This window comes from Lipophrys pholis (genome assembly GCF_963383615.2).
Source record: "Lipophrys pholis genome assembly, chromosome: 13".
In the NCBI taxonomy this organism is placed as follows: domain Eukaryota; kingdom Metazoa; phylum Chordata; class Actinopteri; order Blenniiformes; family Blenniidae; genus Lipophrys; species Lipophrys pholis.
Window position 1 is genome coordinate 10,921,271 of NC_137632.1, and position 26,014 is coordinate 10,947,284.

Below are 26,014 nucleotides of genomic sequence, written 5' to 3' on the forward strand. Positions count from 1 at the left end.
AGTGCAACGTCATCCATTAAAACTTCCCCACTGCATGACTATTCCGATTACTTCCACTAGGTGGTAGCCAAGGGTCACATGTGGTACACCGTAAAGAGAGAGGTGGCCAAATAAAAAGCTACAGAAATAGGAAGAGGGAAAAGAAGAAAGGCATCCCACTCTACCTTTTTTCCAGGAGGCACCAGGTTTTGGTTGGTTTTGAGGATGTGGGTGAGAGCCTTTTTGATGTTCTTCTCTTTCATGCTCGACAGCACTGCAGGAGGCAGGAACAATGCCAGACCCCACTCCTTCCTACAGATGAGCAATTCATAAAGATTAAAAAAGGTCATCGTTCTTGGCCGCCGATCGATCTACTTCACCCAGAGGTGGTGCATTCATTAGCTGACAGAGTACAATCAAAGTCATTGCCTATCTACGAATGTTTCCTCTCGTGTTGCAGCAGCACGTCACGATGCTCGCCGTGACATCATTATTTTACTGTTCGACAGTTCTCTGGCTTTAGTAGTAAAGCTGGAATATACTACCAGAAAGAGCTTTCATTATTACACATGCAGTTGATTCATGCAAGCACAGTGTATTTTAAAATCCCATCTACTTACTCAATGTACTTCAGGGAAACTTTCTGGGACTGCTTAGTATTGATTGTTAAAATATACATTTGCAGGGCAGCCAAACGTAGGGCTGTGTCATATTTCAGCTCTGAGCCAAATCTCTCCAGCACCACGTCATTACAGCTCTATAGGAGACAAAGACACCAAGGACAGGGAGACATTAGACGTCCATCGCGGCACACCTATTGCAGGGGTTGGATATTTGTATGTTGTCTCAATTGTAGTTTGCCATGCTGTTATGATAGCAACATCAACCTCCACCGGAAACCGCTATGATATCTACCTGAACATAGAGGTATTCAAAGGCTACTGCATCTCTCCGAAGCAAATCCACTGGATCCTTTGGAACAAAAGTGATTCGAAAGAAACACTTCATCTTGTGCGATCCTGGCCTCTGTGTCACCTAGAGTACAAGTACAAGACAAAGCAAGCCCGAGTAGTCATTAAGTGTATACATTTGTTATCTCTTCAAATCACAAGGTTTTTCTATTAAAAACAAACAAACAGAAAAAGCAGTCAAGATTTGACAGGAACTAAAAATACCAAATCGAGCAATCTGTAACAATTCATTTAAAATAATTTCAAATAGTGAAAACAAAGGCTTTTAAAAGGATTTGATGAAAGGATCTGTTATATATTGATGACACTTGATGAAATTGGAGTTAACAGATGATTAGCTTATGTTTGCATATGGACAGAAACAGAAATCTTGGCTTTTCTGCAAAAACCTTTTCCTTCTGTGATGGTAACTGAGTAACTGACTTTAAAAAAAAACCTCATTATTTCTTGAAAAAAAAATGAACCTAGAAAAATCCATTCCCATGACTCCTTGATTTATTTGGTACTGCAACACACGCTATGAAAACCACTGTTAGAAACAAAACAAAACAAAAATTATTATATATTTATTTATTCAGATATAGACAACCAAACTGACAAAAAAAAAAAAGCCTACAGTTAATATGAGTTAATACAAAAAAGATTTAATTACATGGATTTTGTCTTTATCACTAATTGATGTCCGCGAGAGCGTTCTCACCTGAGTTAGCATCTCCTGCTCATGCAGGAGCATGAGTTTGCTTGCGGATCCCTCTGCTCTTTGCTCGAGCATCAGTGAAAAGTGCTCGATGCTCTTAATGGACAGCTTCTCTTGCAGGGTCAAGATGACATCCTTTCACACAGATAATGTCGTGGTTAATACAACTCTTCCTCCTCAAGTCGCTGCTGTCAATCATTTTTACATGTAAACACAAAGCATGCCCGATTACATGATTAATCAATGCCGTGTAAGAAATTTCAACTGTAATGCTAGAAAAACAATTCAGATATGACTTGTGAAACACTTTAAAAATGTTTTAACCGCTCAATGTTTGAGTCATAACTTCAGTTCAAATGAATCTCTCGAGGCCACGGTAAGGAGAAATAATGCACTTTTAAGATGTACAAGCACGCCTGTGAATACCGTTCAACATTTACACAGAACATCACTTTGGTTATGTAACAACATCGCATGGTGAAGGGAAGCTCTTCCCAGCACCTACCTTAATGGATGTGTTGCTGTCGAATTTAAATGATTTAGTCTGCCCATTCTCCAGGTACACCTTCAGAACATTTGGCATAAAAAGAAGGGAGTTGTCCTTCACAGTCTCCTGGGGATAGAAAGATAATTAGGTGAGCAACCAATCTTTACTTTCTTTCAAGCAAATTGAATTTACTGTAGCGTATCAATAAGTGACGGCAGGAAAATATCGAGAATTGAAAGTACACATGGGCATAACTAAAAACCACAAAAGATCGTCTGAGACTTCAACACTGCCTTCATTAACCAACCAACCAACCAACCAACAGGTCCAGCAAGTTATTTCTCTCTTTTTTTTTAGTATAACACATAATAAGAAATAAAACAAACCACATGCCAACTTTAAAATGTTTGCAGATGTAAAAAAACGTCTTCATTCCCATGTTAAGCAGAAATTTCCACTAATGACACTAGATTTTCCATGATCTTCTTATCGAAATGTCACAAAAGGGAAAACTGTAATTTTGCTCCAAATCAAAAAAGAAATTCAAAACAGTTTGTGTTTTTGTTGTCATTGTACCACACTGAAAGAAGGAACCGATCACAAAGCTTCCTTTTGCAGGCAATCATAACATATTCCTGATTTCATTTAAGTGATGGTAGTGCAGTGAGCATGAATAATACAATATATAGAGATGATTTTCTTTTTTTAATGAAGCTCAGGCTTTGAGAGATCAAGTCAGCTCCTATTATCTCGAGTTCAGAACCTTGATGTGTGCGGCGTGAGTGAGTGAGTGAGTGAGTGAGTGAGTGAGTGAGTGAGTGAGTGAGTGAGTGAGTGAGTGAGTGAGTGAGTGAGTGAGTGAGTGAGTGAGTGAGTGAGTGAGTGAGTGTTCAAGGTTACTTACTGGAACCTGTCCATTGATGATGACCTCTTCAGCAAAGCGGACTTTAACAGGATTAGTCTTTAACTTGGCCTTTTTGGCTGCGCTGATGAATGCCGACTTAGGTGACTTTTAGATGGGGAAAAAAGAAGAAGAGAAAAAAAAACGTGACTTTTGACGACAATCAGCTCCTTCAGAAGTGAGTCATGTCGCTTTATTTTTCTTCAAATAAATCAAGGACATGGTTCTTTCTTAAAACATGGCAACTTCCCTTTATTCCATTTGCTGCTGATGCAATTAAGGCGGCACCGAGCAAGGACATAAGAGCAAGGACAACCTCACCACCAATATGTCATTGAGCCTGCAAAGAAACCCTGTGCAACCAGAAGTAATTACTGGTTTATAACAACTTGGTCCTCATAGTGTTCTCATCCCATACTGTCTCATATTTCTGTACAGTCGCTATCTTATTTTCTCAAGTTGATGAATGGTTTCATTTTTTAAGGCTCAACTCTTATCATGACTAAGTGAAAAACCTAATTTGCATGATCATAAGGGTGAATGATTTGCGATACAAAAGACTATATTTACTGTCATTGTGTAAAGATACCATTTTGCCATGAAGTTCCTGCCACACAACAAGCAACACAGTCTACGTTTCGTTTTCTGTCAGCATGCGCTGGTCTATTTTTGGAGAGAACTCAAGCATATTCCATTTCCACTGATTTATTATGTGAACTGTAAACAAAGGCCGAATATATGCTCATGGCACTGAGTGTTCATCACCATCTGGTGCTCTGTGACTCGAGTAAATGTTGACGTGGCAGGTTCACATGAGGTCTTATGAGGATCTAACACTATAACATGAGAGGACTTGGAAAGACTGCAGCAATCAGATTCCCTTAGTTAGCCTGGCTCTAACACTCAGCTAAGACATCACTGATATTGTGCCAGCACCAACATATGGCATGATTAATGACTTGCTTTCATAGAGGCTACGAGATAATCAGCTCCAAAAGCACAAACAGCCTATCACAATTGACGGGATTCCATTCATAAAGGAGCGAGAAGCTTACTGGGTATGGCTGAACAACAGTCAGCAGTATGGACTCCTTGCAGCTCCTGCAGGACACACAAAAAACAATTTTAATGAAAGGTTAATTTTTAATAAACATGATTTATGACCAATAAAACAAAAGTCTGTGGCTAAGGGGATTTCTGTGGTGATAGCTGGCAATAGCAGGAGGAACACTCTGTCCTGGTGAAGTTCCTGGCAGCGTTGCTGTACTGCCATAGTGCAGAATTTTACTGCAGCGGCAGAGCCCATTCAAGGCCACGGGAGCTGTGAAGGAGTGGCCACATGGGCACTTTTCCCCATACTAATGTACTGTTTACCGACTGCTGCACAGGTCATACAAGGACCAAATGCTCACAGTCAGCTACTCAGCTGTGTCAGTGAAATTAATCTAATGAGACGGTTGAAAAAACACCAACACCAGCTTACAGCTGAATCATGGTGGACTGAGCAGGTGGGGAAAATAATGAGCCAAATTCATCCAGCTGAAATATCTGGTTGATTTCGTAGCACTTTGGACTCAAATGTAGGAAGAAACACAGTTGCAGCCATTTTATTGTCCTGTAAAGTAAGTTGCATTCGATTAGCTGTTTACATGCCTTCCGTCAGAAAGGGAGAGACAAAATAAAACTTCACAATGAACTACAAATGTTGACTACAACAACGAGCACATTTTGGAACGGGGGTTAAAACGCAAGTTTGCATAAACCTATATTTTTGAAACAATTGCACATAGAACTATTATCAGATGTTAAAAGCAGGACATTTTACCATTTCATAGAATTTGAATTCGAGGACAGTGGTATTTTTTATTTAACAATGGTCTCTAAATATATTGAAAGCACCAATATCAATTGGTGGCATTTTGAAAGACGAAAGCTGTCCCATTCTTTCCTAACACAGGCCTTTGATACTGTTGCAATGTGTGTTGTCTTGCTGAAATATATAAGGATTTCCTGAAAGAGTTGTAGCTGGATGAGCTCATAGGCAGATCCAGCATCTTTAGGTGTGTAGACTGCACAAGCCATACACTTCCTTAGTAGTTAAAATAACTTATTATATTGGTTGATTGATTGATTGATTGATTGATTGATTGATTGATTGATTGATTGATTGATTGATTGATTGATTGATTGATTGATTGATTGATTGATTGATTGATTGATTGATTGATTGATTGATTGATTTAGAATATGTAAATACAACTATCAAGTAAATATCGAGTTACAAGATCAAAAAGTAGAATACCTTTTGGCCCATGTTGAATTGTGCATACAAAAGGCTTTTTCTTTGCACATTAAAACTTGAAAAACCCACTTGTGAATTGAAAGCCAAGACAGTGACTTATGTAAGTGTTCCTGAGCCCATGCAGTAGTCTCTTGTACAGAGTCACGCCTGTTCTTAAAGCAGTGCCAACTTAGAGTGTGACGGTCATCCACCATTGACCTTGTCTCTTGTCTCTTGTCTCTTGTCTCTTGTCCACTGAGGTTTCATCAGATTCTTTGACTGTTACTGTTGATTGGTTATTAGAAAGTATTTACTATTTTAAATGGGGCAACATTGTATTAAGTCCACTATTCGCTTTTCTACAATCAACAAATTGCTTTCAAAAACCTCCCCAAAATGATTGGAGTACCACTGACATTCCCAGTGTTTTCTTACCTGAGTTAAATGTTTTTCACAATGTGCTAATATTTTTACAAATTTGTTGAGTATCAACAACAGCAAATTTAATAATCATCCTGAAGGAAAAGCCAAACTGCTCATCATCACTAAACACTGTATGACTCCGTTTTATACAATAGGTCTAACAGCAGGTTTAAAGCATCTCACCTTGGTGTGTTGTCATACCTGACAAGGTCAATGACCCTCTCCCTGGGTGCTGAACTGACTGGTTCATCATTAATCATGATGATCTCGTCTCCTGGGATCAGCTTGCCCTCTGACGGACCCCCTGAAAGAAAAACACATTAAACAAGACCAAGTGGTACAATAAACACAGTCATGCCATCTTCCTGATGTTTCATAGTTTCGAGTCTTGTGACCTAGAGCTCTAATAAACGCTTGCTCACTGAGGGCTCTTCAAACAGATGAATCACCTTAGTAAACTACACCCTCGGTGGGTTTTCCTCGTAGCTACGTTTTAGTCGGATTTCACCTCCCGTTGATACAATTACAGTCATGGTTTTGAATGAGTCACTGATGTGTCAGAGCGCTCGGCGGAGCTGGGTCACATTACCTGGTGTGACTGAGCGGACCACCACAGGTTTCTCACTGCCTGCCACAAATCCAAAGCCCAGCACGGGGTCTCGCCTCATCTCCACCTTCCGCGGCGCTGGTGGCACAAACTTGTCTCCGTCCAGGCGAACTTCCTCCAGGGAGTTGCTCTGGGAGACGTGGCTGTGGAGACGATGGAGCGGATGGCGTTTCAATTACAGAGCTTAAACCAAATTGCACCTCCAGCTCTACCTCAAGTAGTGATTTTTGGTGGAATGCGAGACCTTCAATATTGCTGCTGGGATTTATATGAAATAAAGAGCATAACTCTACTCTGCTCATTAGATACTTTCAATTGGAAATATCTGATAAGTCTCTACATATAGTGTTGTAACTATTACTCTTGAGGTTTTGCAAAAACCTTATTCTGATGAACATGTGTCTCAATTACTCTTGCAAAGAGTTCAGTTTTCAAAATGTGATTTTGAACAAAACTATTTCTAATCAAACTAATAATAGACATGCCCTTGAACCCCTAGATTTTTCTTGCTGCTTAACTCCCACTGAAGCTCTCTGTCACCCTTTTTCCCATTTGTCAGACTGTAACTGCACTTGTGTCCATAGTGAAAACATATTTTCACACTTTAATATAAATGATTGCATTACAAAACATAACGGTAACGCTCTTTTCTGATTTTTAGAATCGATACCGTTCAGAAAGCAAAATAGTTACATCCCAAATTATAAAATGCACATATAAAAAGCTGAATCAATCATGAAAAGGAATGACCCACAGCAAAAAATTAAATAAGCTGTTTTTATAGGAATGGTCAATAAGAGGAATAATTTCCTTTCAATACCCAGAATGCTTTAGGACAAAACGCCAAATATGGTTTTCAAATGAGGAACTTGTATAATGCTGCAAAAAAAAAGAAAACGTGGGTGCAGATCCTCAAGCTCCAATGTTTGTATTCTCACATCGCAGACCAGTCTGCATGAAACAATAGGCATCATTTACTTTCCTGCCATCTTGCTGCATGATCATTATCTTCCAATCTCTTATTTTCAAAAGATGTGGACAAACTGCGTGTAACTTTAACAGATCGTGTGATCTCACAGATTTTCACAGTGTTCCTTTACTCTCGCTGGCTGCAAAAACAGCAGCAGCAGCAGCAGCGGCAGCTCCGTATGGTGCCAACAATGTTGGTTAATTAAAGCCGTGGGCAGACAGTGTGTAATTCACAGTTATTCTTGACACATGGACTGTTCACCACTAAATACTAACAATTAATCTTTTGTGGCACAAAGACACACTGAGATCTGTCAGTCGCATTAGGAATGTTCGAAGAAGAGAGAAAAACCAAAAAAAAACTAGCAACAAGGGCAGCAGGTTCACGGATGTCAAAGGATTGTCAACAAATATTTTGGGGGTGTTTTCAACAAATCACTCGCTGACTGCTAAACACATGATATTTAATTTGGATGCAGCTGTTAAACAGATAGCTGAGTAAATTAGATGGTGGCCTTTTTACTCTTATCTTCCTCAAGGGTGAACTCAAGCAGAGCCTCAATTCTCTGATGCCTTTGCCTTTACTGAAATTAGGATTAAAGACAATGACCACTGTCCTTCAAACATAGAAATTAGACGTTCAGTCCTCCAATAATCCCAATCCCTAAAAAAACAAAAACAAATAAAACTATAAAAGACCAAATAAAGCAAATGTTAAACATCGATTTTACAATCCAATTCTGGTAAAATTGGGGTTTTATTGTGAAGAGATCATAACTATGGAGGAAAGCTTTTAAAATAACCACTCAAATCTTATTATACGGCCTATTTGAAACAGGACGAAGATGCTCTCAATGTGCTTTGAGGTGCCCTCCTTTTGTTTTTGTTCCAGGGCGGATTTTGTCTTGTGATATTCCAAAGAGGCTAGAATGATCTATAAAAAGCATTTCATATGATCATTTTCTTTTTAAAGAGCAATTCCTCTGTAACCATCATCAAAATTCCTCAAAATTAAGGAAACATTCTGGATAAATCCAACTGCTTTGCATTTCAAGGAAAATGCCCTTAATCTTCCTCCCACTTGTGTCTTTGTCGGGGTAACCAAAAATGGATCAAAACATGACAGACATATCTTAAAAAAAAGTAGTTGATTTTGTAACAAATCTAAAAGAAAAATCAATGTCCAATCAAGAGAATCGGTCAGTATTGGTAACAATCTGAACAACAATCTAAACATCAAATTAACATCTCCAAACTCAAGTGCTGCCGACTCCAAATAAATAATAAAAAGTTATTATAACATGAACTGCTACACTGTTATGTTGATGCCAATGTACACATGAATACATGCATTTGTAATTAAGAGATTATCCTTTTTGTTTCAATTCAATAATTCATAGCCCCCAGTCATCCATTGGCCATCTGCATTTTGCATTAATGTGAAATCAAAAGATTCAAGCAGCATCTTCTATCTCCCTGCACACGTTCACAGTGAATTGATTCGATAACTACACTGTTTCTTGTTTGTTGTATCAACTTCTGTTTTAAACCAAATTCTCACAGGAATAGCAAAAGCAACCCAAAAAATCCCACACATGGAAAACAAAATCTTCTTCTCCAATGCACTATAAATGTTTGTATTTCTACAAATATGAAGCAGCGCAACTGTGGTTATTACACCAATGCTGGGAATGTCAGTTCAAAAATGGGCTTTGTCGACTTACAGGGACGTCTTTCGGATGCTTTCAAATACATTGTGAGATCGGCAGTGCTACAAATGGAGCATTCACCCTGGCATTTTCACAGACAACCACTCAGAAAGTGTTAATGGCCATGCAACCATTATCCATCAGTGAAAAAAATATATTTCTAAAAGGCATTTTGGTGGGCAGCCCTCCTGGTTAAGTTTCAAGCATTTGCGTGGGGTAGCCGGGTTTCGAATGAGCCAGGAATGACATCCGGGGTAAAAACTATTTGAGTCTACGGTGCAAGTTGCAATGACTTTCTATGGCGACCCCTGTAAAAGACAGTAAATAAGTAAATGACTCCATAAGTGTAGCCAGATGATATGTGCAAACGTAAGTCAAAGAAAACTCAGAATAACATTTAAAACAAATGCACAAATAAACCACGAGAATCATGAACATCCTGATTCCCACTGTTCATTGTAAATTGAAGTTGATTTCTCCACATCTGCAAACATGCCTGTTTAGCATTAAACAGTTTAACTTTAGTATTGAGTCAACAAAAAAAAATTACCCATTTGTAGGTGTTTTTTTTAAATGACCTTTTAAATGACAGAGGAACTTGCAGATGACAAAATGATAGAAAATGTCTGTCTATGTTTATTGGTGTTGAACCTCTTTTAGATAACATTTTTCTCAAACAGTAATAAGATGATCAAAGAAATAAACTGAAATGTATCCATTTTTGTTTGAGATTGGGAACTTCTATAGAAAAGAACACTTTAATTGGCAAATATCTAATAATTTATTGAGTGTGCTATTCTAAAAAAACATAAAAAAACAATAGAATTGTAGGAATTAATTAGAATTAGAAATTAACTGCACATGTGACATGAAAGCCATTTCTATCACTTTCATGTATTGCACTATTGTTGTCTTTAAAGCTGTAACGATACATCAAATACTTCAATATATTTGAAGGTCCTTCAAGACAAATTCAAACTTAGTTTTAGTAATTCTTATGTCAGTTTTACTTCAACAAATGGCAAAGTCAACAGATTGTGTGAAAAATCAAAACCATATGGACCTGTGCATTCAGGAAGAATACTGTCTCCTCCCCGGTACGGCCACCTGCTAAATGTGGCTGGTTTCCCATTGTGCAGACAGCCATGCATCTGATTGTCTCTAATCATACCTATTAGCTGCTTGTGCAGTCCCCCAGCCCTTTACACAGCAATCACAAGCTGCTCTGTGAACTTCATAATGAAAGAGATGAACAACAAAAATGAGCAATAAGAAATGCTGGAAGGATTCTGACTAAACAAATAGTATTTTCAAGTGTTTTCTTGCTGCATAATTTTGATAAAATGGAATAAGCTCATGACTGCTGCTCTGAAAGCCTGGGCTGACGTGGCTCACAACTTGTTGGTACTGAGGAGGCTATATTTGAACAGTCTGGAAGACAGCCTTGTTAAATGTATGCACTAAAAGCAATTATTTATACTCTTGCTGTGTCACTCACTGCTCCTACACAAAACTGGCGACGGTGACTTGCCTAAGCTCCCAAATCTCTTAGATGCAATGAATACTTTGATGACATCTGCTAAAGTAATCAATCCCCATTCACTATTGTTTAATATATTTGTGTATAATATTCTTCATATCTCAAGCTCAACATGGATGGTAATTTAATTCGAATCATTTCATAGGTTTTCTGGTAATACCGTCCATTTGTCGGCAATTATTAATAAAGCGCTCTGCTCTGTACTTTCCTACCATATTGTAATGTTTAAAATACATTAGATCAATTAAAGATCCTTTCAGGATAAATATTAAATGCCTACTACTTTATTCATGTGCTCCTGTCACGCTGCACAGACATGTGTCCCATTGAGAAACAACAATTTAGGATCAACACCCCATCGCCTCGACAAAGTCGGATGGCCCGTGACATTCACAGAAACAGACATTTGATTATTCATGAGTCTTTCTCAAATTTAGAAAGGCAAACGCTGGAGCCAAAACAGCCTCCATGATCTGCGTTCATGCAGGCACACTCTGCATCCAGCACTTTCACTGCTCCTTACTTCTTATATAACTCCTCTGACATCACGCTTCTCATGCCATAACCCATGTGTGACAAGTGCTCGCCTCCTATTCTCTACACAAAGCTTTCACATTTTTCACATTGGGAAGATGCATTTGGCGCACACCAAAAAAATAGTAAATAAAGAGACAATGTGGACAGACGATAGCTGCAGATATCTTGCAGAAATAGTTAGTATGCACAGAGACAGATGGAAACATTCTAGGGTGTTGCATTTTGCACATCACAGTTGTGAGAAAATAGTAGATAGCACAGTGCGATCAACAGAAAAGACTCACTTGTTACACTGCTGTACACACAAAGACGTAAAATAACAAAACAGTGGAGAGTTTGTTATTACCTGTCTGTACAGATTTCCAGAAGTGCCAGTTATGAAGGATCAATTACGCTGATAACACTATAACCCAGCATCCTCTGAGGAATGTGGAACGACTCTCGTATCAAAACAAACCCCCTCAGCACTCAGCGCAGGTGAATTTCATCACCAACTGCAGCAGCGACGGCGGCGGCGGCAAACACAGTCACACTCTCAGAAGCCCTCTTCTGCATTTGGGAGACTGCATGAGGAGTATTGTGGGTGTGTTGTGAGAGTATGTGCGTGAGAGAGAGAGAGAGTGAGAGAGAGAGAGAGAGAGAGAGAGAGAGAGAGAGAGAGAGAGAGAGAGAGAGAGAGAGGAGAGGGAGAGAGAGAGAGAGAGAGGAGAGAGGGAGAGAGAAGAGAGGGGGAGAGAAAAAGAGAGTAGGCAGTGGCAGAATGTGCGCAGCAGCGAAGGGAGCAGAAAATCAGTATTCTGAATGCACAGATGGAGACAGTGTGGAGGCAGTGACGTGGCTGGAATAATCACAGGTTGGCAGTGCGTCTGAAACATCTGGGACAGAGAGAGCTCCCCCTCAGTTTCCTTTAAACACAGGGCACTTACTTGATGTAGCAGTCACGCCCCGCTCTATTGGTGCCCATGTCCCATCCATTTGGAGGTCCCTGTGAACCACTCCAGGTCCCTGAGGGGGGCGGCCAGCCTGAGGATTTGGTCCTCTGGCTGTAGAGGCAGAAAGACAAATCAAGCATAATTCAGCTTATTACTATTATTTGCACGCAATATCCAGATATGAGATGATATGAATAGAGAGCTTCCCCAGATAGTTTAATTGCAAGAAAATTTCCCAAATAATTCCTGATCGGAGACATTAGAATCCGAATAACGCTAAATAAAATGTACTGATATAAAGCAATTTCACTCAAGTGATAGGAGATTGTCCCATTCCAGCGTGATAAACAATGTTCCACAGCCACAGTTGTTCACCCAGCGAATACAAATCGAATTAATTACGTAAGATAGATGCACAGGCCGAGTTGTCATGCTTCACTCTTGTGCTTTGAGAGGCATGAAATTGGTTTTATTCCTAGATGTCAGCACATTTTTCATAAAAGGAAGCCCGAAGGAATTTCTTTTGTATAGCACTCATTTGATTTGCTCAATGTCAAGACCATCTGATAAAGTTTATCGGAGTACGGCAGCGGTTACAGCCATCGAGAAACTAGTTCACAGTAACGCGCTGTTGGAAAGGCGGCAACTGTCTCAATCTCAGCTGATTTTCCGATTTTTCACCAAAAGGACACAGCACTCCATTGGAGTTCCTTAGCGTCAGAACGTTGCCGAGTGCAGGTATTCAGGAGAGTAGTAATTGGTTAAAATGTTTCCGTCTGTTTTTTTGTCTGTGGCCCTCTGCTTTTCTTCCTTCCTTTATCTCTCTTTGTGTCTGTGCACTGGTGATGCTATAAAAGCGGTGGCAGTAAGTTATGTCACTTCAAAGGCTTGTCTGCTGTGTAACAGGGCTCTTCGCATTCATTATTCAAAGCCCCTCTTTCTTTCCCTCTAAATGTTTCCTCAGTTACTGTACCGGTGATAATAAATTGTATGCAGCATACATGTATCTGTATGTGTTTCAGTGCATATGTCTGTACTGATCCACGTGTCCGTTTCATGAGGGATGAATAAAATATGACCACTTTATCAACACAATGCATAAGTTAAAAGCAAGGCAACAGAATGTTTTCAGGCTTTTCTTTAGAAACAGTTTGTCAGCGACAAAATAGTGCAACCTAAGCTCAAAGCGCAGTTCTGAAGTCACCTTGACTAAAACTCACCAGTGTGCCACTGGATGCATTAAATCATAATTAATTCATAAAAGATTGAGTGCTGCAGTCAAAAAAAAAAGTAGGTTTTTTTCCCCTGTCTTTTCTGTGCCACATTTAAAGTTGGCCTAGGACTACAGGAAGCAATCAGACCCCCCCCCCCCCCCCCCCCCCCCCCCCCCCCAAATACAATGCTGTGTTTGGGGGTATATTAGTGTTTCCACATGGATATGGATTTATTTGACCTACAGTACATTAGCTGGGACCAAGCCTCGGCGGTGTATATTTAGCACATTTCCTGCAGCTCAAATGATGTGTGTAGACACAACTAGACACTGTCTGACACTGTTGGAGCCATGTTCACCCCACTGACGAGTCCTCTTTATTCCCGCCGTTGTACCGACGGCCATGTTAACACAAACAGTGTCTGATGTTGAAGATTTACACGTTCGAGTCAAGAGATGCAGAAAAGGTCAAAGAACTACGTTTTATACATAACATTTTTTTGACAGGATGACACCTTCAGCAGTGATATGTTTGACATTTCTGTAAAGGTCTTCAACTTAACAAAGTGTATTATACTTACAGTGTCAGATGCCGTGCCTTCAAAATATGTTTCTGGACTGACAAATTGTTCCAAAAGATCCATTTGCTGTGCCTCTGCCACGACGTCTGTGTATTAACAGCGCCGTCATAGACACTATGATCTTTGATTTCTTTTGTCTGCGAACAGGAGGTGCAGTGTCCCACTGAGTCGCAGCATTCCAGCTGAACCAAGAGGCTGAAAAGCTTCAGCCTCTGGCGGACAGTGAAACTGATCTTCCTCAGCGAGCATTAATAAGTAATGGCTGCGCAGTCACATCGGACTAAGTAATCAAGCGCCAAGTAGGCAAGCCATGCTGCACAATTCATGAACAGGTTACCCAAGAGTCAGGCTGAGGACAATTGCAACAAGAAGTTGAAGGCAAATGTCGGCTCCCCAAATGGTTTCACCCAGCAAATGTGTGAGAAATTGCGTAATCTCCTTTGATTTTCTATATTTGTACTGTTTTGTAGCAAAAAATAAATAAAAAATCTTACACTTGAAACACCATACCACCAAAATGAAAACCAAGCACACTCATGGCTCATAAAATTAACAATCAATCAAGGACATTAACGTTAAGCCTTTATCGTCAGTGGCCACTATAACATTCTGGCTTTCATAGTGTCATTTAAAAATTTCAACAGTTTTCTTTGCATCTATTTTAATCAAATTATAGCACCTGTTAGGTAAAGCTCGGTATCTTTCTCATGATGAACAGATGCTGGCGTTAAGAGTTTAATTGTGCTGCCTGAGAGATGGGGAAAAGATCACTTTTCAGGCCTTCATAAATATTGTATGAACAATGTGATCCTTGCTTTATCACAGGAGTTCACTTTCGCTTTCATCCCTGTGAATTCATGCTCATCGCGAAGAAGCATTCTAGTGTTTTATGAAGGTTGAAATCCCGTTAGTGTTGGAAGTAAGTATGCATTATAGACAACCAGCGAAGAGGAGCACATTCCAACACAGGCGCTCAAGTTAGTTTGCATAATTTACACTGACAACCTCCATGCGATCTGGCTATATGCTATATGCTTGTCTATACACACATTAAAAGGGGAATTAATAAAAAAAATAAATTATTTGGTCTTCAGAACAATATTTGTTCGCTGATTGCTAAAGAACCAAATTGTTTGTGCTTTCAGAGCTGAAAACATGCATTGGGCAAGAGGCAGAGGAGCCTCTTCAGGCCAACAGAGTCAATTGTCTTGCCTTGCATGTGCCATCAGGAACAATAAACTATTCATTGGCAATGCTAATCTCAGTTCCAGTCCAGTTTGGGCCAACAAACATGCATTTTGGGTCATGTGTGGTGACTTGCCTGCAGGTGAGAATGTGCACGTGTGTGACTGTTAGTCTGAGTGTGTCTTGTGATGGATTGGTGACCTGTTCACCCGTAGGATCAGCTCCAGTCCTTTACTACCTTGAATTGAAGTGGAAGATGCAGGGATGGGTACATGGACTATACATTGCTGCCAGATTGGTGCTGGTTTACTAAACACAAGATCACTACAGTATTTACAACTATGCTTTTATTTTCAACAATCTATACATTTTCTCCAACTGACCAGAAAGAAAATGACAATTTTTTTTTTAATACACTGTGTGCAGCTAATTTGACATCTGCAATAATTCCTTTCACTTCCTATTCCACCATGAGATAATAGCAAAAGACTAAAGTCTCCACTGAGTCCAAAGGCTAAAAAGGAAAAAAGCAATCATTTTATCCTCCTTGTGTGACTGAAAGCCAAGTGTTACAAGTATTACGTGAAAACTCTGAGAAAGACTCAATAATCTTATCTCAGGGTACTTGATTTAAAAGTATGCAGTGAAAGGCTATTAATGTGATTCTGTTTGGATATGAAATCTGTGGTGAGAGAGCAGACTGGATGACCATCTCCTTAGGGGAGTTTGGTTAGGGAAGCAGAGAAAAGGCTCAGACAGAGAGGAACCTCTCCGATTAACGGCCTTATTCCTCTGCTCCTACTTTAGAGACGGCCTCCATTCTGATGAAGGCACCAACGCTCTGCCGTTTGTTCCAAAAAAACTCCTGCCCTTCTGCTTGACTATTTCAACCACCACCTTGACTTTAATCCTTTGGTCAATATGGAACGCAGTCCAAACTGCGATTAATTTCGAGCGTTGCTATTTATATATCAGCGTTAAAGTGAAAGCTATCAGGGGTTACAGAGATACTGCTGACTACGTAGTAACAGTATGTTGCTCAATTTTACGCCGCTGTCCTTGTGCATTGTGCAACTAATATGTCACTGTTTCATCTCCTTTATATGGTGTCCATACTGCCAGATAACAGAGCAGAATATACTGCGGTTTCCTGTTGAGAAATCACTTACATATAAAGCAAACACCAATTACATGGCCACACCAGCACGACCCGATCGCTTAGCCTCGGTGCCGTCAACGTGTCTTTTGCTTCACATTGCACTATAATACGACATTAGTGAACATATCTCTGCGCAATAATGACATCCGAATAGAAGAGTCTGCTTTCCTCATTATTACAACTGAATATTGTATTTCTGTTTGTCTTTGTAAGCACAGATACTGTTGCCATTGGCAACTGCACTATCCTCAGCAGCTCGCTTTGCCTCTATATAGAAAGGGTTTTTGGTTAGTTAATCTCCTCTGGGTGGGAATAAAAACAGCATCTGGGAGACAGCCCACCGACAATGATCCTCCTTCTATTTTACGGTGAGTAAGGGAGCCCGGGTGTCCCGCCGTCCCGAGTTCACCTGGTAAACAGCAACACACTATTATCCTACTGAAGAGCGAGCGTTTAAAAGCTGGATTTATCTGCTGCAACACTCAACATGGAAACAGCACTCCAAAATCACAAGTTAAAGGCACACAAATGAAAGTCGACACGATCCACCTCTCATTAGTTTCCTACTAGAGCAGCATTCTTTAATAAGATGAAAGTTGAATGATAATTTGGGATCATGCTTTACAAAAAAAGATGCAAAATTAAAGAAAGGCATTTGTATTTCATTACTATTTCATTACACTGCTTTCTCCCCAGGCTGCCTTTGCTCTACACCACTTTATGTAAAACATTAACCAAATATAGTGATGAACTTACCCTGTGGGCGCTAAACTAGACATGGATTCTCCCGCACTTTTTTTGTGCTACTCACTGCTTTTATGCTAAAAGCTCTAAAGGACAGGACAAAATAAATGGTTGCCTAAGACCTCATCCACCAGCCAGCTGGCTCCCATTTCTGACCTAGACTCATTTCTGCTCTACTTTAATCTAAGAGCTTCTGATTTGAACAGCTAAGTATGACAGATCTTTTTGGTCTGCGTGTGCGCTGATGAACATTTAGGCTAATCAATTTGTGTCCAGACCAGTGATTTCCTGTGCAAAAAGTTTGCAGTCAAAACATGATGAACAATAGCTCACATAATAGACTTTTTTTCCCCTTTTTTTTTTAAGAAACATTGCCGGGAGTGGACCAAGCGAACAGCGGCAGCAGAAAGTCAGGCAGTCCAACCGAATTTACTTTAACTCTCCTCCCTTATTATTCATTTTGATGGAGACTGGGGAAAGATTTCGACACTCTCATTTAATGAGCGCCGCTATCCTTTACAGAAGAGTGACTAAAATAGCTTCAGCAAGGCACATTAACAATAATCTAGACCTTTAAAAAAAAGAAAGAAAAGAAAGCATGCACTGCAACCCTCCCCAGCAATCACCTGCAAATGAACACATTTGAGCAAACCCATTCAGCCAGGGAAACCCTGTGAAGAAATGCTTCTAATTGACACTTTGTACATAAATATGTGTGGTTCATGCTTATTGCATCCACAGTGCTGAGAAACCATTTATAACACTCAGAGAGGATATCAAAAATGTAACAGCACTTAGGGGCGCTAAGTTAAGCACAAAGTTCCACATAAAAAGATCAAAACAACACAACTTAAACAACTCTGACTCAAACTTGCTTTTTCAAAAGAGGAAAACATGGCTTCTTTTTCATCTACGATAACTTCAAATATATAGAAAATGTAACAGTAAAGTCAGAATATATTTTTGTTGCTGAAAGCAGAAACATCTGGGGGTGTTGTATAAGGCAAGAGGAAAAGACAATGAGAGGATACGTTCCCATCTCTAAATATATACAGTGGGTTTCTTTGTATGTTTTATCAACCTTAACAAACAGCATCCTGCTGACTTAAATTCTCGTTGGCAGTTGAGAGAGAGAAAGACAAAAAAAAAAATGCTAGAGTTGCAGGGGTAACTCATAATCTGGCATAGCATTGTGTGGCATTATTAACAGTGACAGGATGCAGTGACGTAGGTGGTCCACCGGGAGCTGCATCACAAATGCTCCCATCGGGGAGGGATACTAACTAGAAAACAATGCTCCTATCATATTATGGAAAATTCTTACTTCCTGCAGGGATTTTACTTAAATTTTGTATTCAGTGGAATAGTACTGAATCCTGAGATGAAGGATTCGGCATTTCTTTTTGTCTCTGTTAAGAAAAGAGGACACCTTGCCAGTGCAGTTTGTGGATGACTCATAAGTGAAAGTACTCAGTACTATGTACTCTGAATGGGTATTTTGGTGGCACATGGAGTATCTTGTCTATCATCTGCTGTTCTTCCCACCCGTGGTCTGTGGTGTTTCTGTTGGAGCTAAATCTCCTCGGAGGATTAATGTCCACTGGGTCAGATCAACTCAATCCAGCAGACCCTGTGTGTGCATAAGGTGAGATGTCAGCTGTGCCAATGAATGAATTCTTCAGGAATTATTCACATGCAGGATTTACATAGTAAATCAAATACCTCCCAACTGTTCTTTGAAAAACAAAACAACTCCATATTGTCAGTATCAAATGATTAATGTTAGAAATGGTATTTCTTCTTGTCCTGCTTTTGAAAAATGATTATTTCAGTAGCTCTCTGTCTGTGAGTGTTTGTGCACACAAACTTGTCTGATCAGATAAAACTACTAGTCAGATACACTGAATACTAGCCAATCACTAATCAGGCAGTTCTTTGTGGGAGGAAAAAAGAAGCTGTTTAATATACAATGACCATAATGTGAATGTGGAGAAATAAACTACAACTCTGCTGAAAAATGAGCATCGTTTCCCGCGACTCATTAACCAGAGTGACTTAAAATGTTACACAACGTGAGCAGATCTTTTTTTTTTTTCTAACTGTTTCAAAAAGCATATGATATTGCAAAACACTCAAGAGTAAACTGTTTTTGCTTCTAGGAAAGCATCAACTTAGGTACAGTTTAGATATGTACATGAGCCGCATCATCTCTTGCATCCACCCCCACTCCCATCTCCCTCACTTGCTCATTCATTTCACATCATACATGACTGCACAACTTCCTCTCTTGAACAATCAATAACTCAGCACTTCAATCCTGCTCCTCCACATCACTGTCGTGTCACTCTCTGAATCATGCCTTTGAACGCATAGAGACCGAACAGGGACATCTCCACGCAGGCAAATACATAGCGGCTTCCGGCGGACTCACCCTGACAGCTTTGGCATCTTCACAAAGCTGAACACATCCATGTGTGCTGCAGACTGCAGTCAAGTCCACAAATTCACTATTAACTTCACTCTGGCACCATTGTCCCACAATGTCTTTGGCAACAAGGAATAAATAATTCAGGAAAGAAAAAAAAAAAGTGGGTCCTCCACAAGTCAGGTGGAGAGATTAGTCCTGTTGTCTGCGCTTCTGCATGGCTGAGTGATTGCTGTGTCCTCGCCTCAGCAGCGTAAATCCACAGCCCATGGAAAAGGATCTGGCAGCGCAGCTTTCCCTGGTTACATCCTTCAAAGCATGCCTCTGTTAGCTGCGTTAAGCCACCTTCATTTAATTTCCATCGCAGTGGAATGATGTGTGGGAGCCGCACAGTAACAACAGCTTTGGAGAGAGGCAGAGAGAGACGAAGCGATGGGCAGAGGGAGGGAGGAACAGGGGTGGCGGTGGTGAGGGGAGATGAGGGTGGAAGGGAAAAGACAAATGTAGAAGGATGTTGTGTTTGTGGATGTGCAAAGAATGGCACAATGATGCAACGTTGCTTCGAAGTATTCCCCAGTAATGAGATGTGTGGTGTCTCTCGGATGCGAGAAACGTTGGAGAAAAATTAGGAATTAATGACAGATACAAGTCATCATCTGCACACAGTGTATGTGAAAACGTAATCCAGGAGCAGCTGGAGAGACAGGGGGACCTAATGTGTCGCCTCCCCATCGGAAGGCTCTGCCTCACAGCTGCAAATTAGGATGCCCATACTGTACAGTGCATCTGTTTTGACCTTTCAAAACAGTTCAGCAGCTGAATGCTCACTCTCAGTGATGCCATTCATTGGGCATCCAAACATTTCAGCGGTTTACACAACTCAAACAACAGAAGACGTGATAGAATGAGCGATACAATAAAGATTGACTGTTAGATTGCCACATGCATCGTGAATATCCTTCAAGGACAACAAGACCCACACATTAATAAACATCTACAACAGAGATGAAGAGGGTTTTCCTTTTTTTTTTTGTCTCTTCAGCATTCAGAATGCATGATGATAGATGCCTTGTGCATTTGATAGATTTGCAATGAAATCTCAGTCATGCTGTGGAACCTTTAGCATTTGTATTCACCGTCCAATGCCACTCATTATATGGAAATCTGAAGATAACTACTGCAACTCCACACCACAGCCCTGTCTCCAGATGAAAAATCGCCCCAGGTATGATCTCCCAAATAGAAAGAATCAGTCTTCATAAATCAAACATCCCAGATGAGGGACCTCTGTCAAGATCCACTAAAAGCCAATTAGCCTCATCTCTGATCCAGGTGGGTGTGATGCTTCTTTGCGCGTCTCTGACAGTTTGGGATGAAAGGAACCTCGCACAGTAACATCGACGGTTTACTCTGTTCTTCCTATCGGTGAAACACACGGTGAGACAAGACTAACATCAATTATATTGAATAAAAGAATCTGCTCCACCTGTCAAACAATGTTTGTGAAACAGCAGTTTACTGTCACAAGTAAACAACAGCCAATGGTGAAAAAAAAGCCTGTGAAATCTGCACAGTTGCAATTTTCACTTTGTATATTTAGATCACAATATATTCAAAGTAATACGAAATATTCTCCTCGTTAAATTCAGGTGGAATCTTCATAGGGAGCCCGACAGAATGATAAACAGTTAAATCAATACAAATGTCAAGTACCAAAGGATAAATAAATACAAATACATAGAATGCAACCATTGTGTGGTTCTTGTTAGGGAATTTTAAGCTGCATTTTGTAACTGTTTCCCTGGACAAGTAGCAACCATCCTATATTAAAATGCCACAACTTGTAAGCCTCTGCAGAGTGACTCAATGTGCCTTTGCTGAGAGTGATACATGGAATAAAGAATGTTGTCACTTCCACTCAGAGTCAGGATTAGAGTTGTTTGCTGCTGTAGAAAAGATGCAGCTGAAAAGGGTGGAACCGTACAATTGTCCTTATTTCAAAATAAGATAAATTAATATAATTATTTTATGTCTGTGTTGTGATTTGATTTAATGATTTTAATTATTTGTCTTTTAAATGTCAAATAAAACGCAGGCTAATTATATTTTGGAACCCCCAACAATACGTTGCTGAAAGAAGGGCCGCGAGGCTGTCTTTGAGTGTACACAAGACAACAAGGTTGCACTGAGGAGCACAAGAGCATGTTTGACAATTTGCATCAAATGCAGTCCTGGTGTAGCAGGAGGATTGAGAGACTCAGCGTATTCTGGACAGTTATGTTTGTCCATTTGGGTTTGTGGCCCAGAGGCCAACGTGAGTGGCAGAGGATATTAGGGTCAGACAGAAGCGTGATCTAAGGCGACTATAGCTGAAGCTTTGACCGATAAAACCCTGTTGCCCCGCTGATCCCTCGCCTCTTCTCTCAAGTCCCTTTTTTAAACAGCTGATTTCAGTCATGGCCATTTAAAACACAGCAGTGCTTCAATGTATTTTATTTTTCAAAGTACTGGCTTTGGCTCAGGTTGCCTGCCTTAAAAGGTAATGAGTCGGGTATACCTACTGAGTACAGTTGCTAACAATGAAAAACAATGCGCAAAACATCCACCCTGTAAATTTCAGGAGGGAAATGTCGACAGATGGGTTCCATGAAATCATGTTTTTTTAATAAGTTTTACTCTTTATTTTGTACAGCACGACAGTGGAACTATGTTGCTTTGACGACTCTCAAATCTCAACACAGGTAGCTCCTGGACTTCAACCAGATGTGTCACCACACCAGTGAACCGGCCACAGACAACTACCTCAACTGCCTCGAGTTGTGTGTGTTTGTGTGTGTTTGTCGACATGTATCTGCCTGGAAGCCACTGCAGTACTTTAACTTTTTCGGTCTCTGAGCGTAACACTAATTATGCCGTTGCTGCGGCTGATTTATTCAGTGAATTAAACAGCTTTTAGGAGAGAGTTTGAAGATCTGAACACTTTTTTTTTTTTTCCCATGAATATTCAGTGGCGTGGCTAATTGGATAAGAAGTGAAGTGTTACCTGGCTGGGCTATGCAATGCTTTCAAAAGATTACAGATTTGATATACCAGTTTCACAACACCTTCTGATAAAGTTCAAAGTAATACTGGGAGGCTGCTGCCTATTCTGTGGAGACAAAATAAAACTGCTCAATAACCACAACCATTGTGTGCCTGGTTAACCTGCAGCTTATTAAACATTTCCATATGGGTCAGTGGCAGGTCACGGCTGGTTCATTCATTCATCCATTCATCCTGGACAGACATTTAGCGAACTCAGGGCTGTTGCAGGATGAATGCCCCCCACCATACACTGAACAACAAGCAGGTACATTTCACAGACTAACACTGGATCTTTTTTTCTTTTTTTTTTTAAATCATAGTTGTGTGTATTTCAAAGTAATGTCTAAATAACTAAACTGTGACAATGCAGCTGTGCCGGATGTGCAAAATGTTGAACGAATTTATCAGGAAAAAATGAATAGTTTCATTGCAACTGATGATCTTCCTGTGTAATTGGCGGGTGTGTCTTTAATTAACCATTTCCTAACAAAGAGACAATATGTTTGTGGTGCATCAACTGCACCTTTGAACTAAAACATCCACAGTAAATGGAGCACGGCCATCATATTATATCTGTTTTTTGTTTGCATGTGTACGTATGTGCGTGGCAACAAAGTGGCTCTAAAAAGAGGCCAATGGAAGAAATATTTACAATAATACTGGATATTCACATCTGAAGTTGTGACACAAAAGAAAAACTTTGCGACGTAAAAGGAAATTCTGTAGTACTTGAAGTTGACTGACTAAACAACACCACGTTCATAATATTTCAGGTGCAAGGACAAAAAAAACAACAGTGATGCCTATAAACTCTGATTGTCACTTCACTGCCTGCACAGAAACATGCGTCATTACTGCAGTGCAGAGGGACAGAATACACCGGCTAATCCACAACTTTCAGACTGTGATTTGCATCACAACGACCACAATCAGTTGTTCATTTTTACAAACACTTACAGAGCCCGTATTTAAATCTGCTAAAAATGACCAATACAAGTTTGAGGAAGAATTCTATAAGGAAGTAAGCAAAACAAGTCCTAACAATTAAAACTCACGCAGAGCAGCTTCTGTTCGCGCTCACATTTTTGGACATATGAGCAATCATTTCTGACTAATATTAGAAAAAAAATAAAAAGAGCACAGAACACCAGCCTGCAGCATGTACTACTCACTGAATGACAGTGAAGATGCCGAGTTCATTGTCATCCTGGTCCATTGTCGATGACAAGCCTAGTCAAGTGTCATGCAGCACTTGTTTCTGTATTTCCTGTCCAGGCCTTTCGAGCCTCTTTCACTGATGCATGCTTGCGTCCTTCGTCCTCGCTCCAGACTTTCTTGATGCTTGATTTGGACTTTCAATCGTCAACTGAGCTTGCCTGACTAAGCCATTCACTTATTATTACATGCAGTGCTCCTGTCCAAGTGAGTGGCCAGTACCCTGGGGGCGGAGACCGAGCTCGTCGCTTCTGCCTCAGTAATGAAATAACATCACATTCCGGGCCACTGCATCAGAAAACACAGAGAGATCAATGTTGAACAGCTGGACTCCAATAGGCTGCTGTGCTGGTTAAGGCTGCCTCAATGAGCCAGGCTCTTATGAAAAACATGGTCTGTCTGGGTGAAATTCACCTGTGGTGTTTTCATATTTCAGCATTATTCCATTGGCTTTAGCACAAGGCTTAAAATATACCCCAGTGTTTCCAGCAGGGGCACAAGCTGATAAACATCACTGGTTTTGTTAATATTGACAATATTTCAGCACACAACCAAATTACAGTATCAGAAACATTTATCTCATCCCTGTACGGGGCATTTGGAAATGCCATGTGTTTTATCATCCTCGAGAGCTTTGAAAATTAAGCTCTAACCATAATCCAAACTCTCTTACTATCTGCCTGCCAACTGTCACCCTTAACAGAGCCAAACCTAAATCCTATATAAACCACTCAATTAGATCTTAACCTAAATATTATACGCTGGCATCAGGTATTACTTTTACTCATTAATATCCCACGATCTCACTGCTTGTTGAAATAATGCACCATGTTACACTATGTTTATTAAATACCTGTCATTATTTTGTCAACATGTTGGATTTTTTCATAGTGCCGTGGCATTTTAAAATCACAATAGTTCACGCTGTATTATACCATGCTGATTTTGTCACGCATGAATGGCATACACAGTCTTCCATTAGTTATGAACTGAGGCACGTGTCTTTGCCTCTGCAAGCAAATGGAGTTGCTTGCGTAACACATCCCATGCCATGTACACACATAGCGGCAAGTAAAAGTTCAGCTTCCTATTGAACTGTCAGACAGTGCAACAAAAAAGTCTGCAGTTTTTTATAACGAAAACGTGTTTTGCCTTACACGTAAAACACCACAGTATTGCTACAGCAGTCTGTTCACTCCACCAGTTATACACATACTCTCTGTTTATGCTTATCCAGGAGCTTGGCATGACCATATGGCCACAATGCAGTGCAGCGAGGGGTTAGAGCAGACAAAAGCAGACTTTTCTGCTAGATAAATACCACGCATGATTCCGTCCGATCACGTGATCTAACATTTGCCCCCGGGCGATAACACGCTACATCAGTGGCCTGTTTTTCTGTGACACACAGGCCACGGCACTTAGAATGGGGATGGGGCATGTGCAAAGTGCAATGACCCTGCTCAGCGTGCATGGCAAAGAATCATATTTAGCATGTTGTCTGGATTTAAGATGGTGATGATCGGCAGTGTGTGTTCTGAGACTCATCCCATTAATGTGACGCGTGGGTGGATACCTCATTTGTTTTCTCAGGACAGTGTGAAGCATCCTGATCAGATTGCTTATATGACTGCTAATAATATTTATGATTTTCTCATTAATCACACAAATACCTATAAGGACACTGGCTGCCCTCAAATAAGTCATGCAAAATGTACAGTTTGCAGCAAAAACGTGAAACAAGATGATACAAGTTGGTTTTCTGACCACCAAAGCACATTTGTGGCTCATTTAATAACAGTGGAAGTGACTTTACCAGTGGAAGTGACTTTTTCATTACTTTATGAGGCAGAACAAACACTAGATGCCGGCATTTGCATAAAATGATGAGAGTAGCTTCATGCAGAACAGGGAAAATCATATTAATATAATAAGAGTTATTGCTTGGCCCTCACTAAAGGTTACGGCTGTATTTGTACAATCTGCTGGATGCACCCCCCCCCCCCCCCCCCCCCCCCCAAATAATGTCATTTACACCAGTTATCCACAAATCTGAGTCAGGATGATTATCCATCTTGCCATCACACAATAAGCTTGAATAGATAATTAATTATAATAAATTAAACAAATTAGAAAGCCATTAAAGTGAGCTGGACAAAGCATTAGCTCTCATGAAGACTGAAAAGCATTCTTGCTGCTTAAATCACACATTAACATTAAAGTGCTCTGCCTTTTTATAAAATCGTTCATTATTCTATTTTTTGGGGCACTGTTAACCATCAGTACAACAGAGCACTAACGACCCCCGGAAGCATAAAAACAAGCTGGTAGATACATTCATACCATAGACAGGAAGTACACAGAAGTCAATCACA

At 40.2% G+C, this 26,014-nt stretch overlaps 1 protein-coding gene across 1 annotated transcript in view; it reads right to left on the bottom strand.

Moving 5' to 3' along the window:
* Positions 1 to 23,802, bottom strand: part of LOC308118951 (FERM and PDZ domain-containing protein 4-like) — a gene marked incomplete at its 3' end in the record, with an annotated part of 30,701 nt that extends 6,899 nt beyond the window's left edge. The window contains exons 1-11 of the mRNA XM_080478680.1: positions 23,597 to 23,802; positions 12,028 to 12,144; positions 6,329 to 6,489; positions 5,941 to 6,043; positions 4,091 to 4,136; positions 3,039 to 3,143; positions 2,153 to 2,260; positions 1,651 to 1,782; positions 895 to 1,014; positions 600 to 736; positions 165 to 291 (exon numbers count right to left, since the gene is read on the bottom strand). Of these exons, the coding sequence (XP_080334806.1) occupies positions 165 to 291; positions 600 to 736; positions 895 to 1,014; positions 1,651 to 1,782; positions 2,153 to 2,260; positions 3,039 to 3,143; positions 4,091 to 4,136; positions 5,941 to 6,043; positions 6,329 to 6,489; positions 12,028 to 12,144; positions 23,597 to 23,640 (1,200 nt within the window). The 5' untranslated portion in view covers positions 23,641 to 23,802. The remainder of the gene's footprint in view (positions 1 to 164; positions 292 to 599; positions 737 to 894; positions 1,015 to 1,650; positions 1,783 to 2,152; positions 2,261 to 3,038; positions 3,144 to 4,090; positions 4,137 to 5,940; positions 6,044 to 6,328; positions 6,490 to 12,027; positions 12,145 to 23,596) is intronic.
* Between the last annotated feature and the right edge of the window lie 2,212 nt (positions 23,803 to 26,014).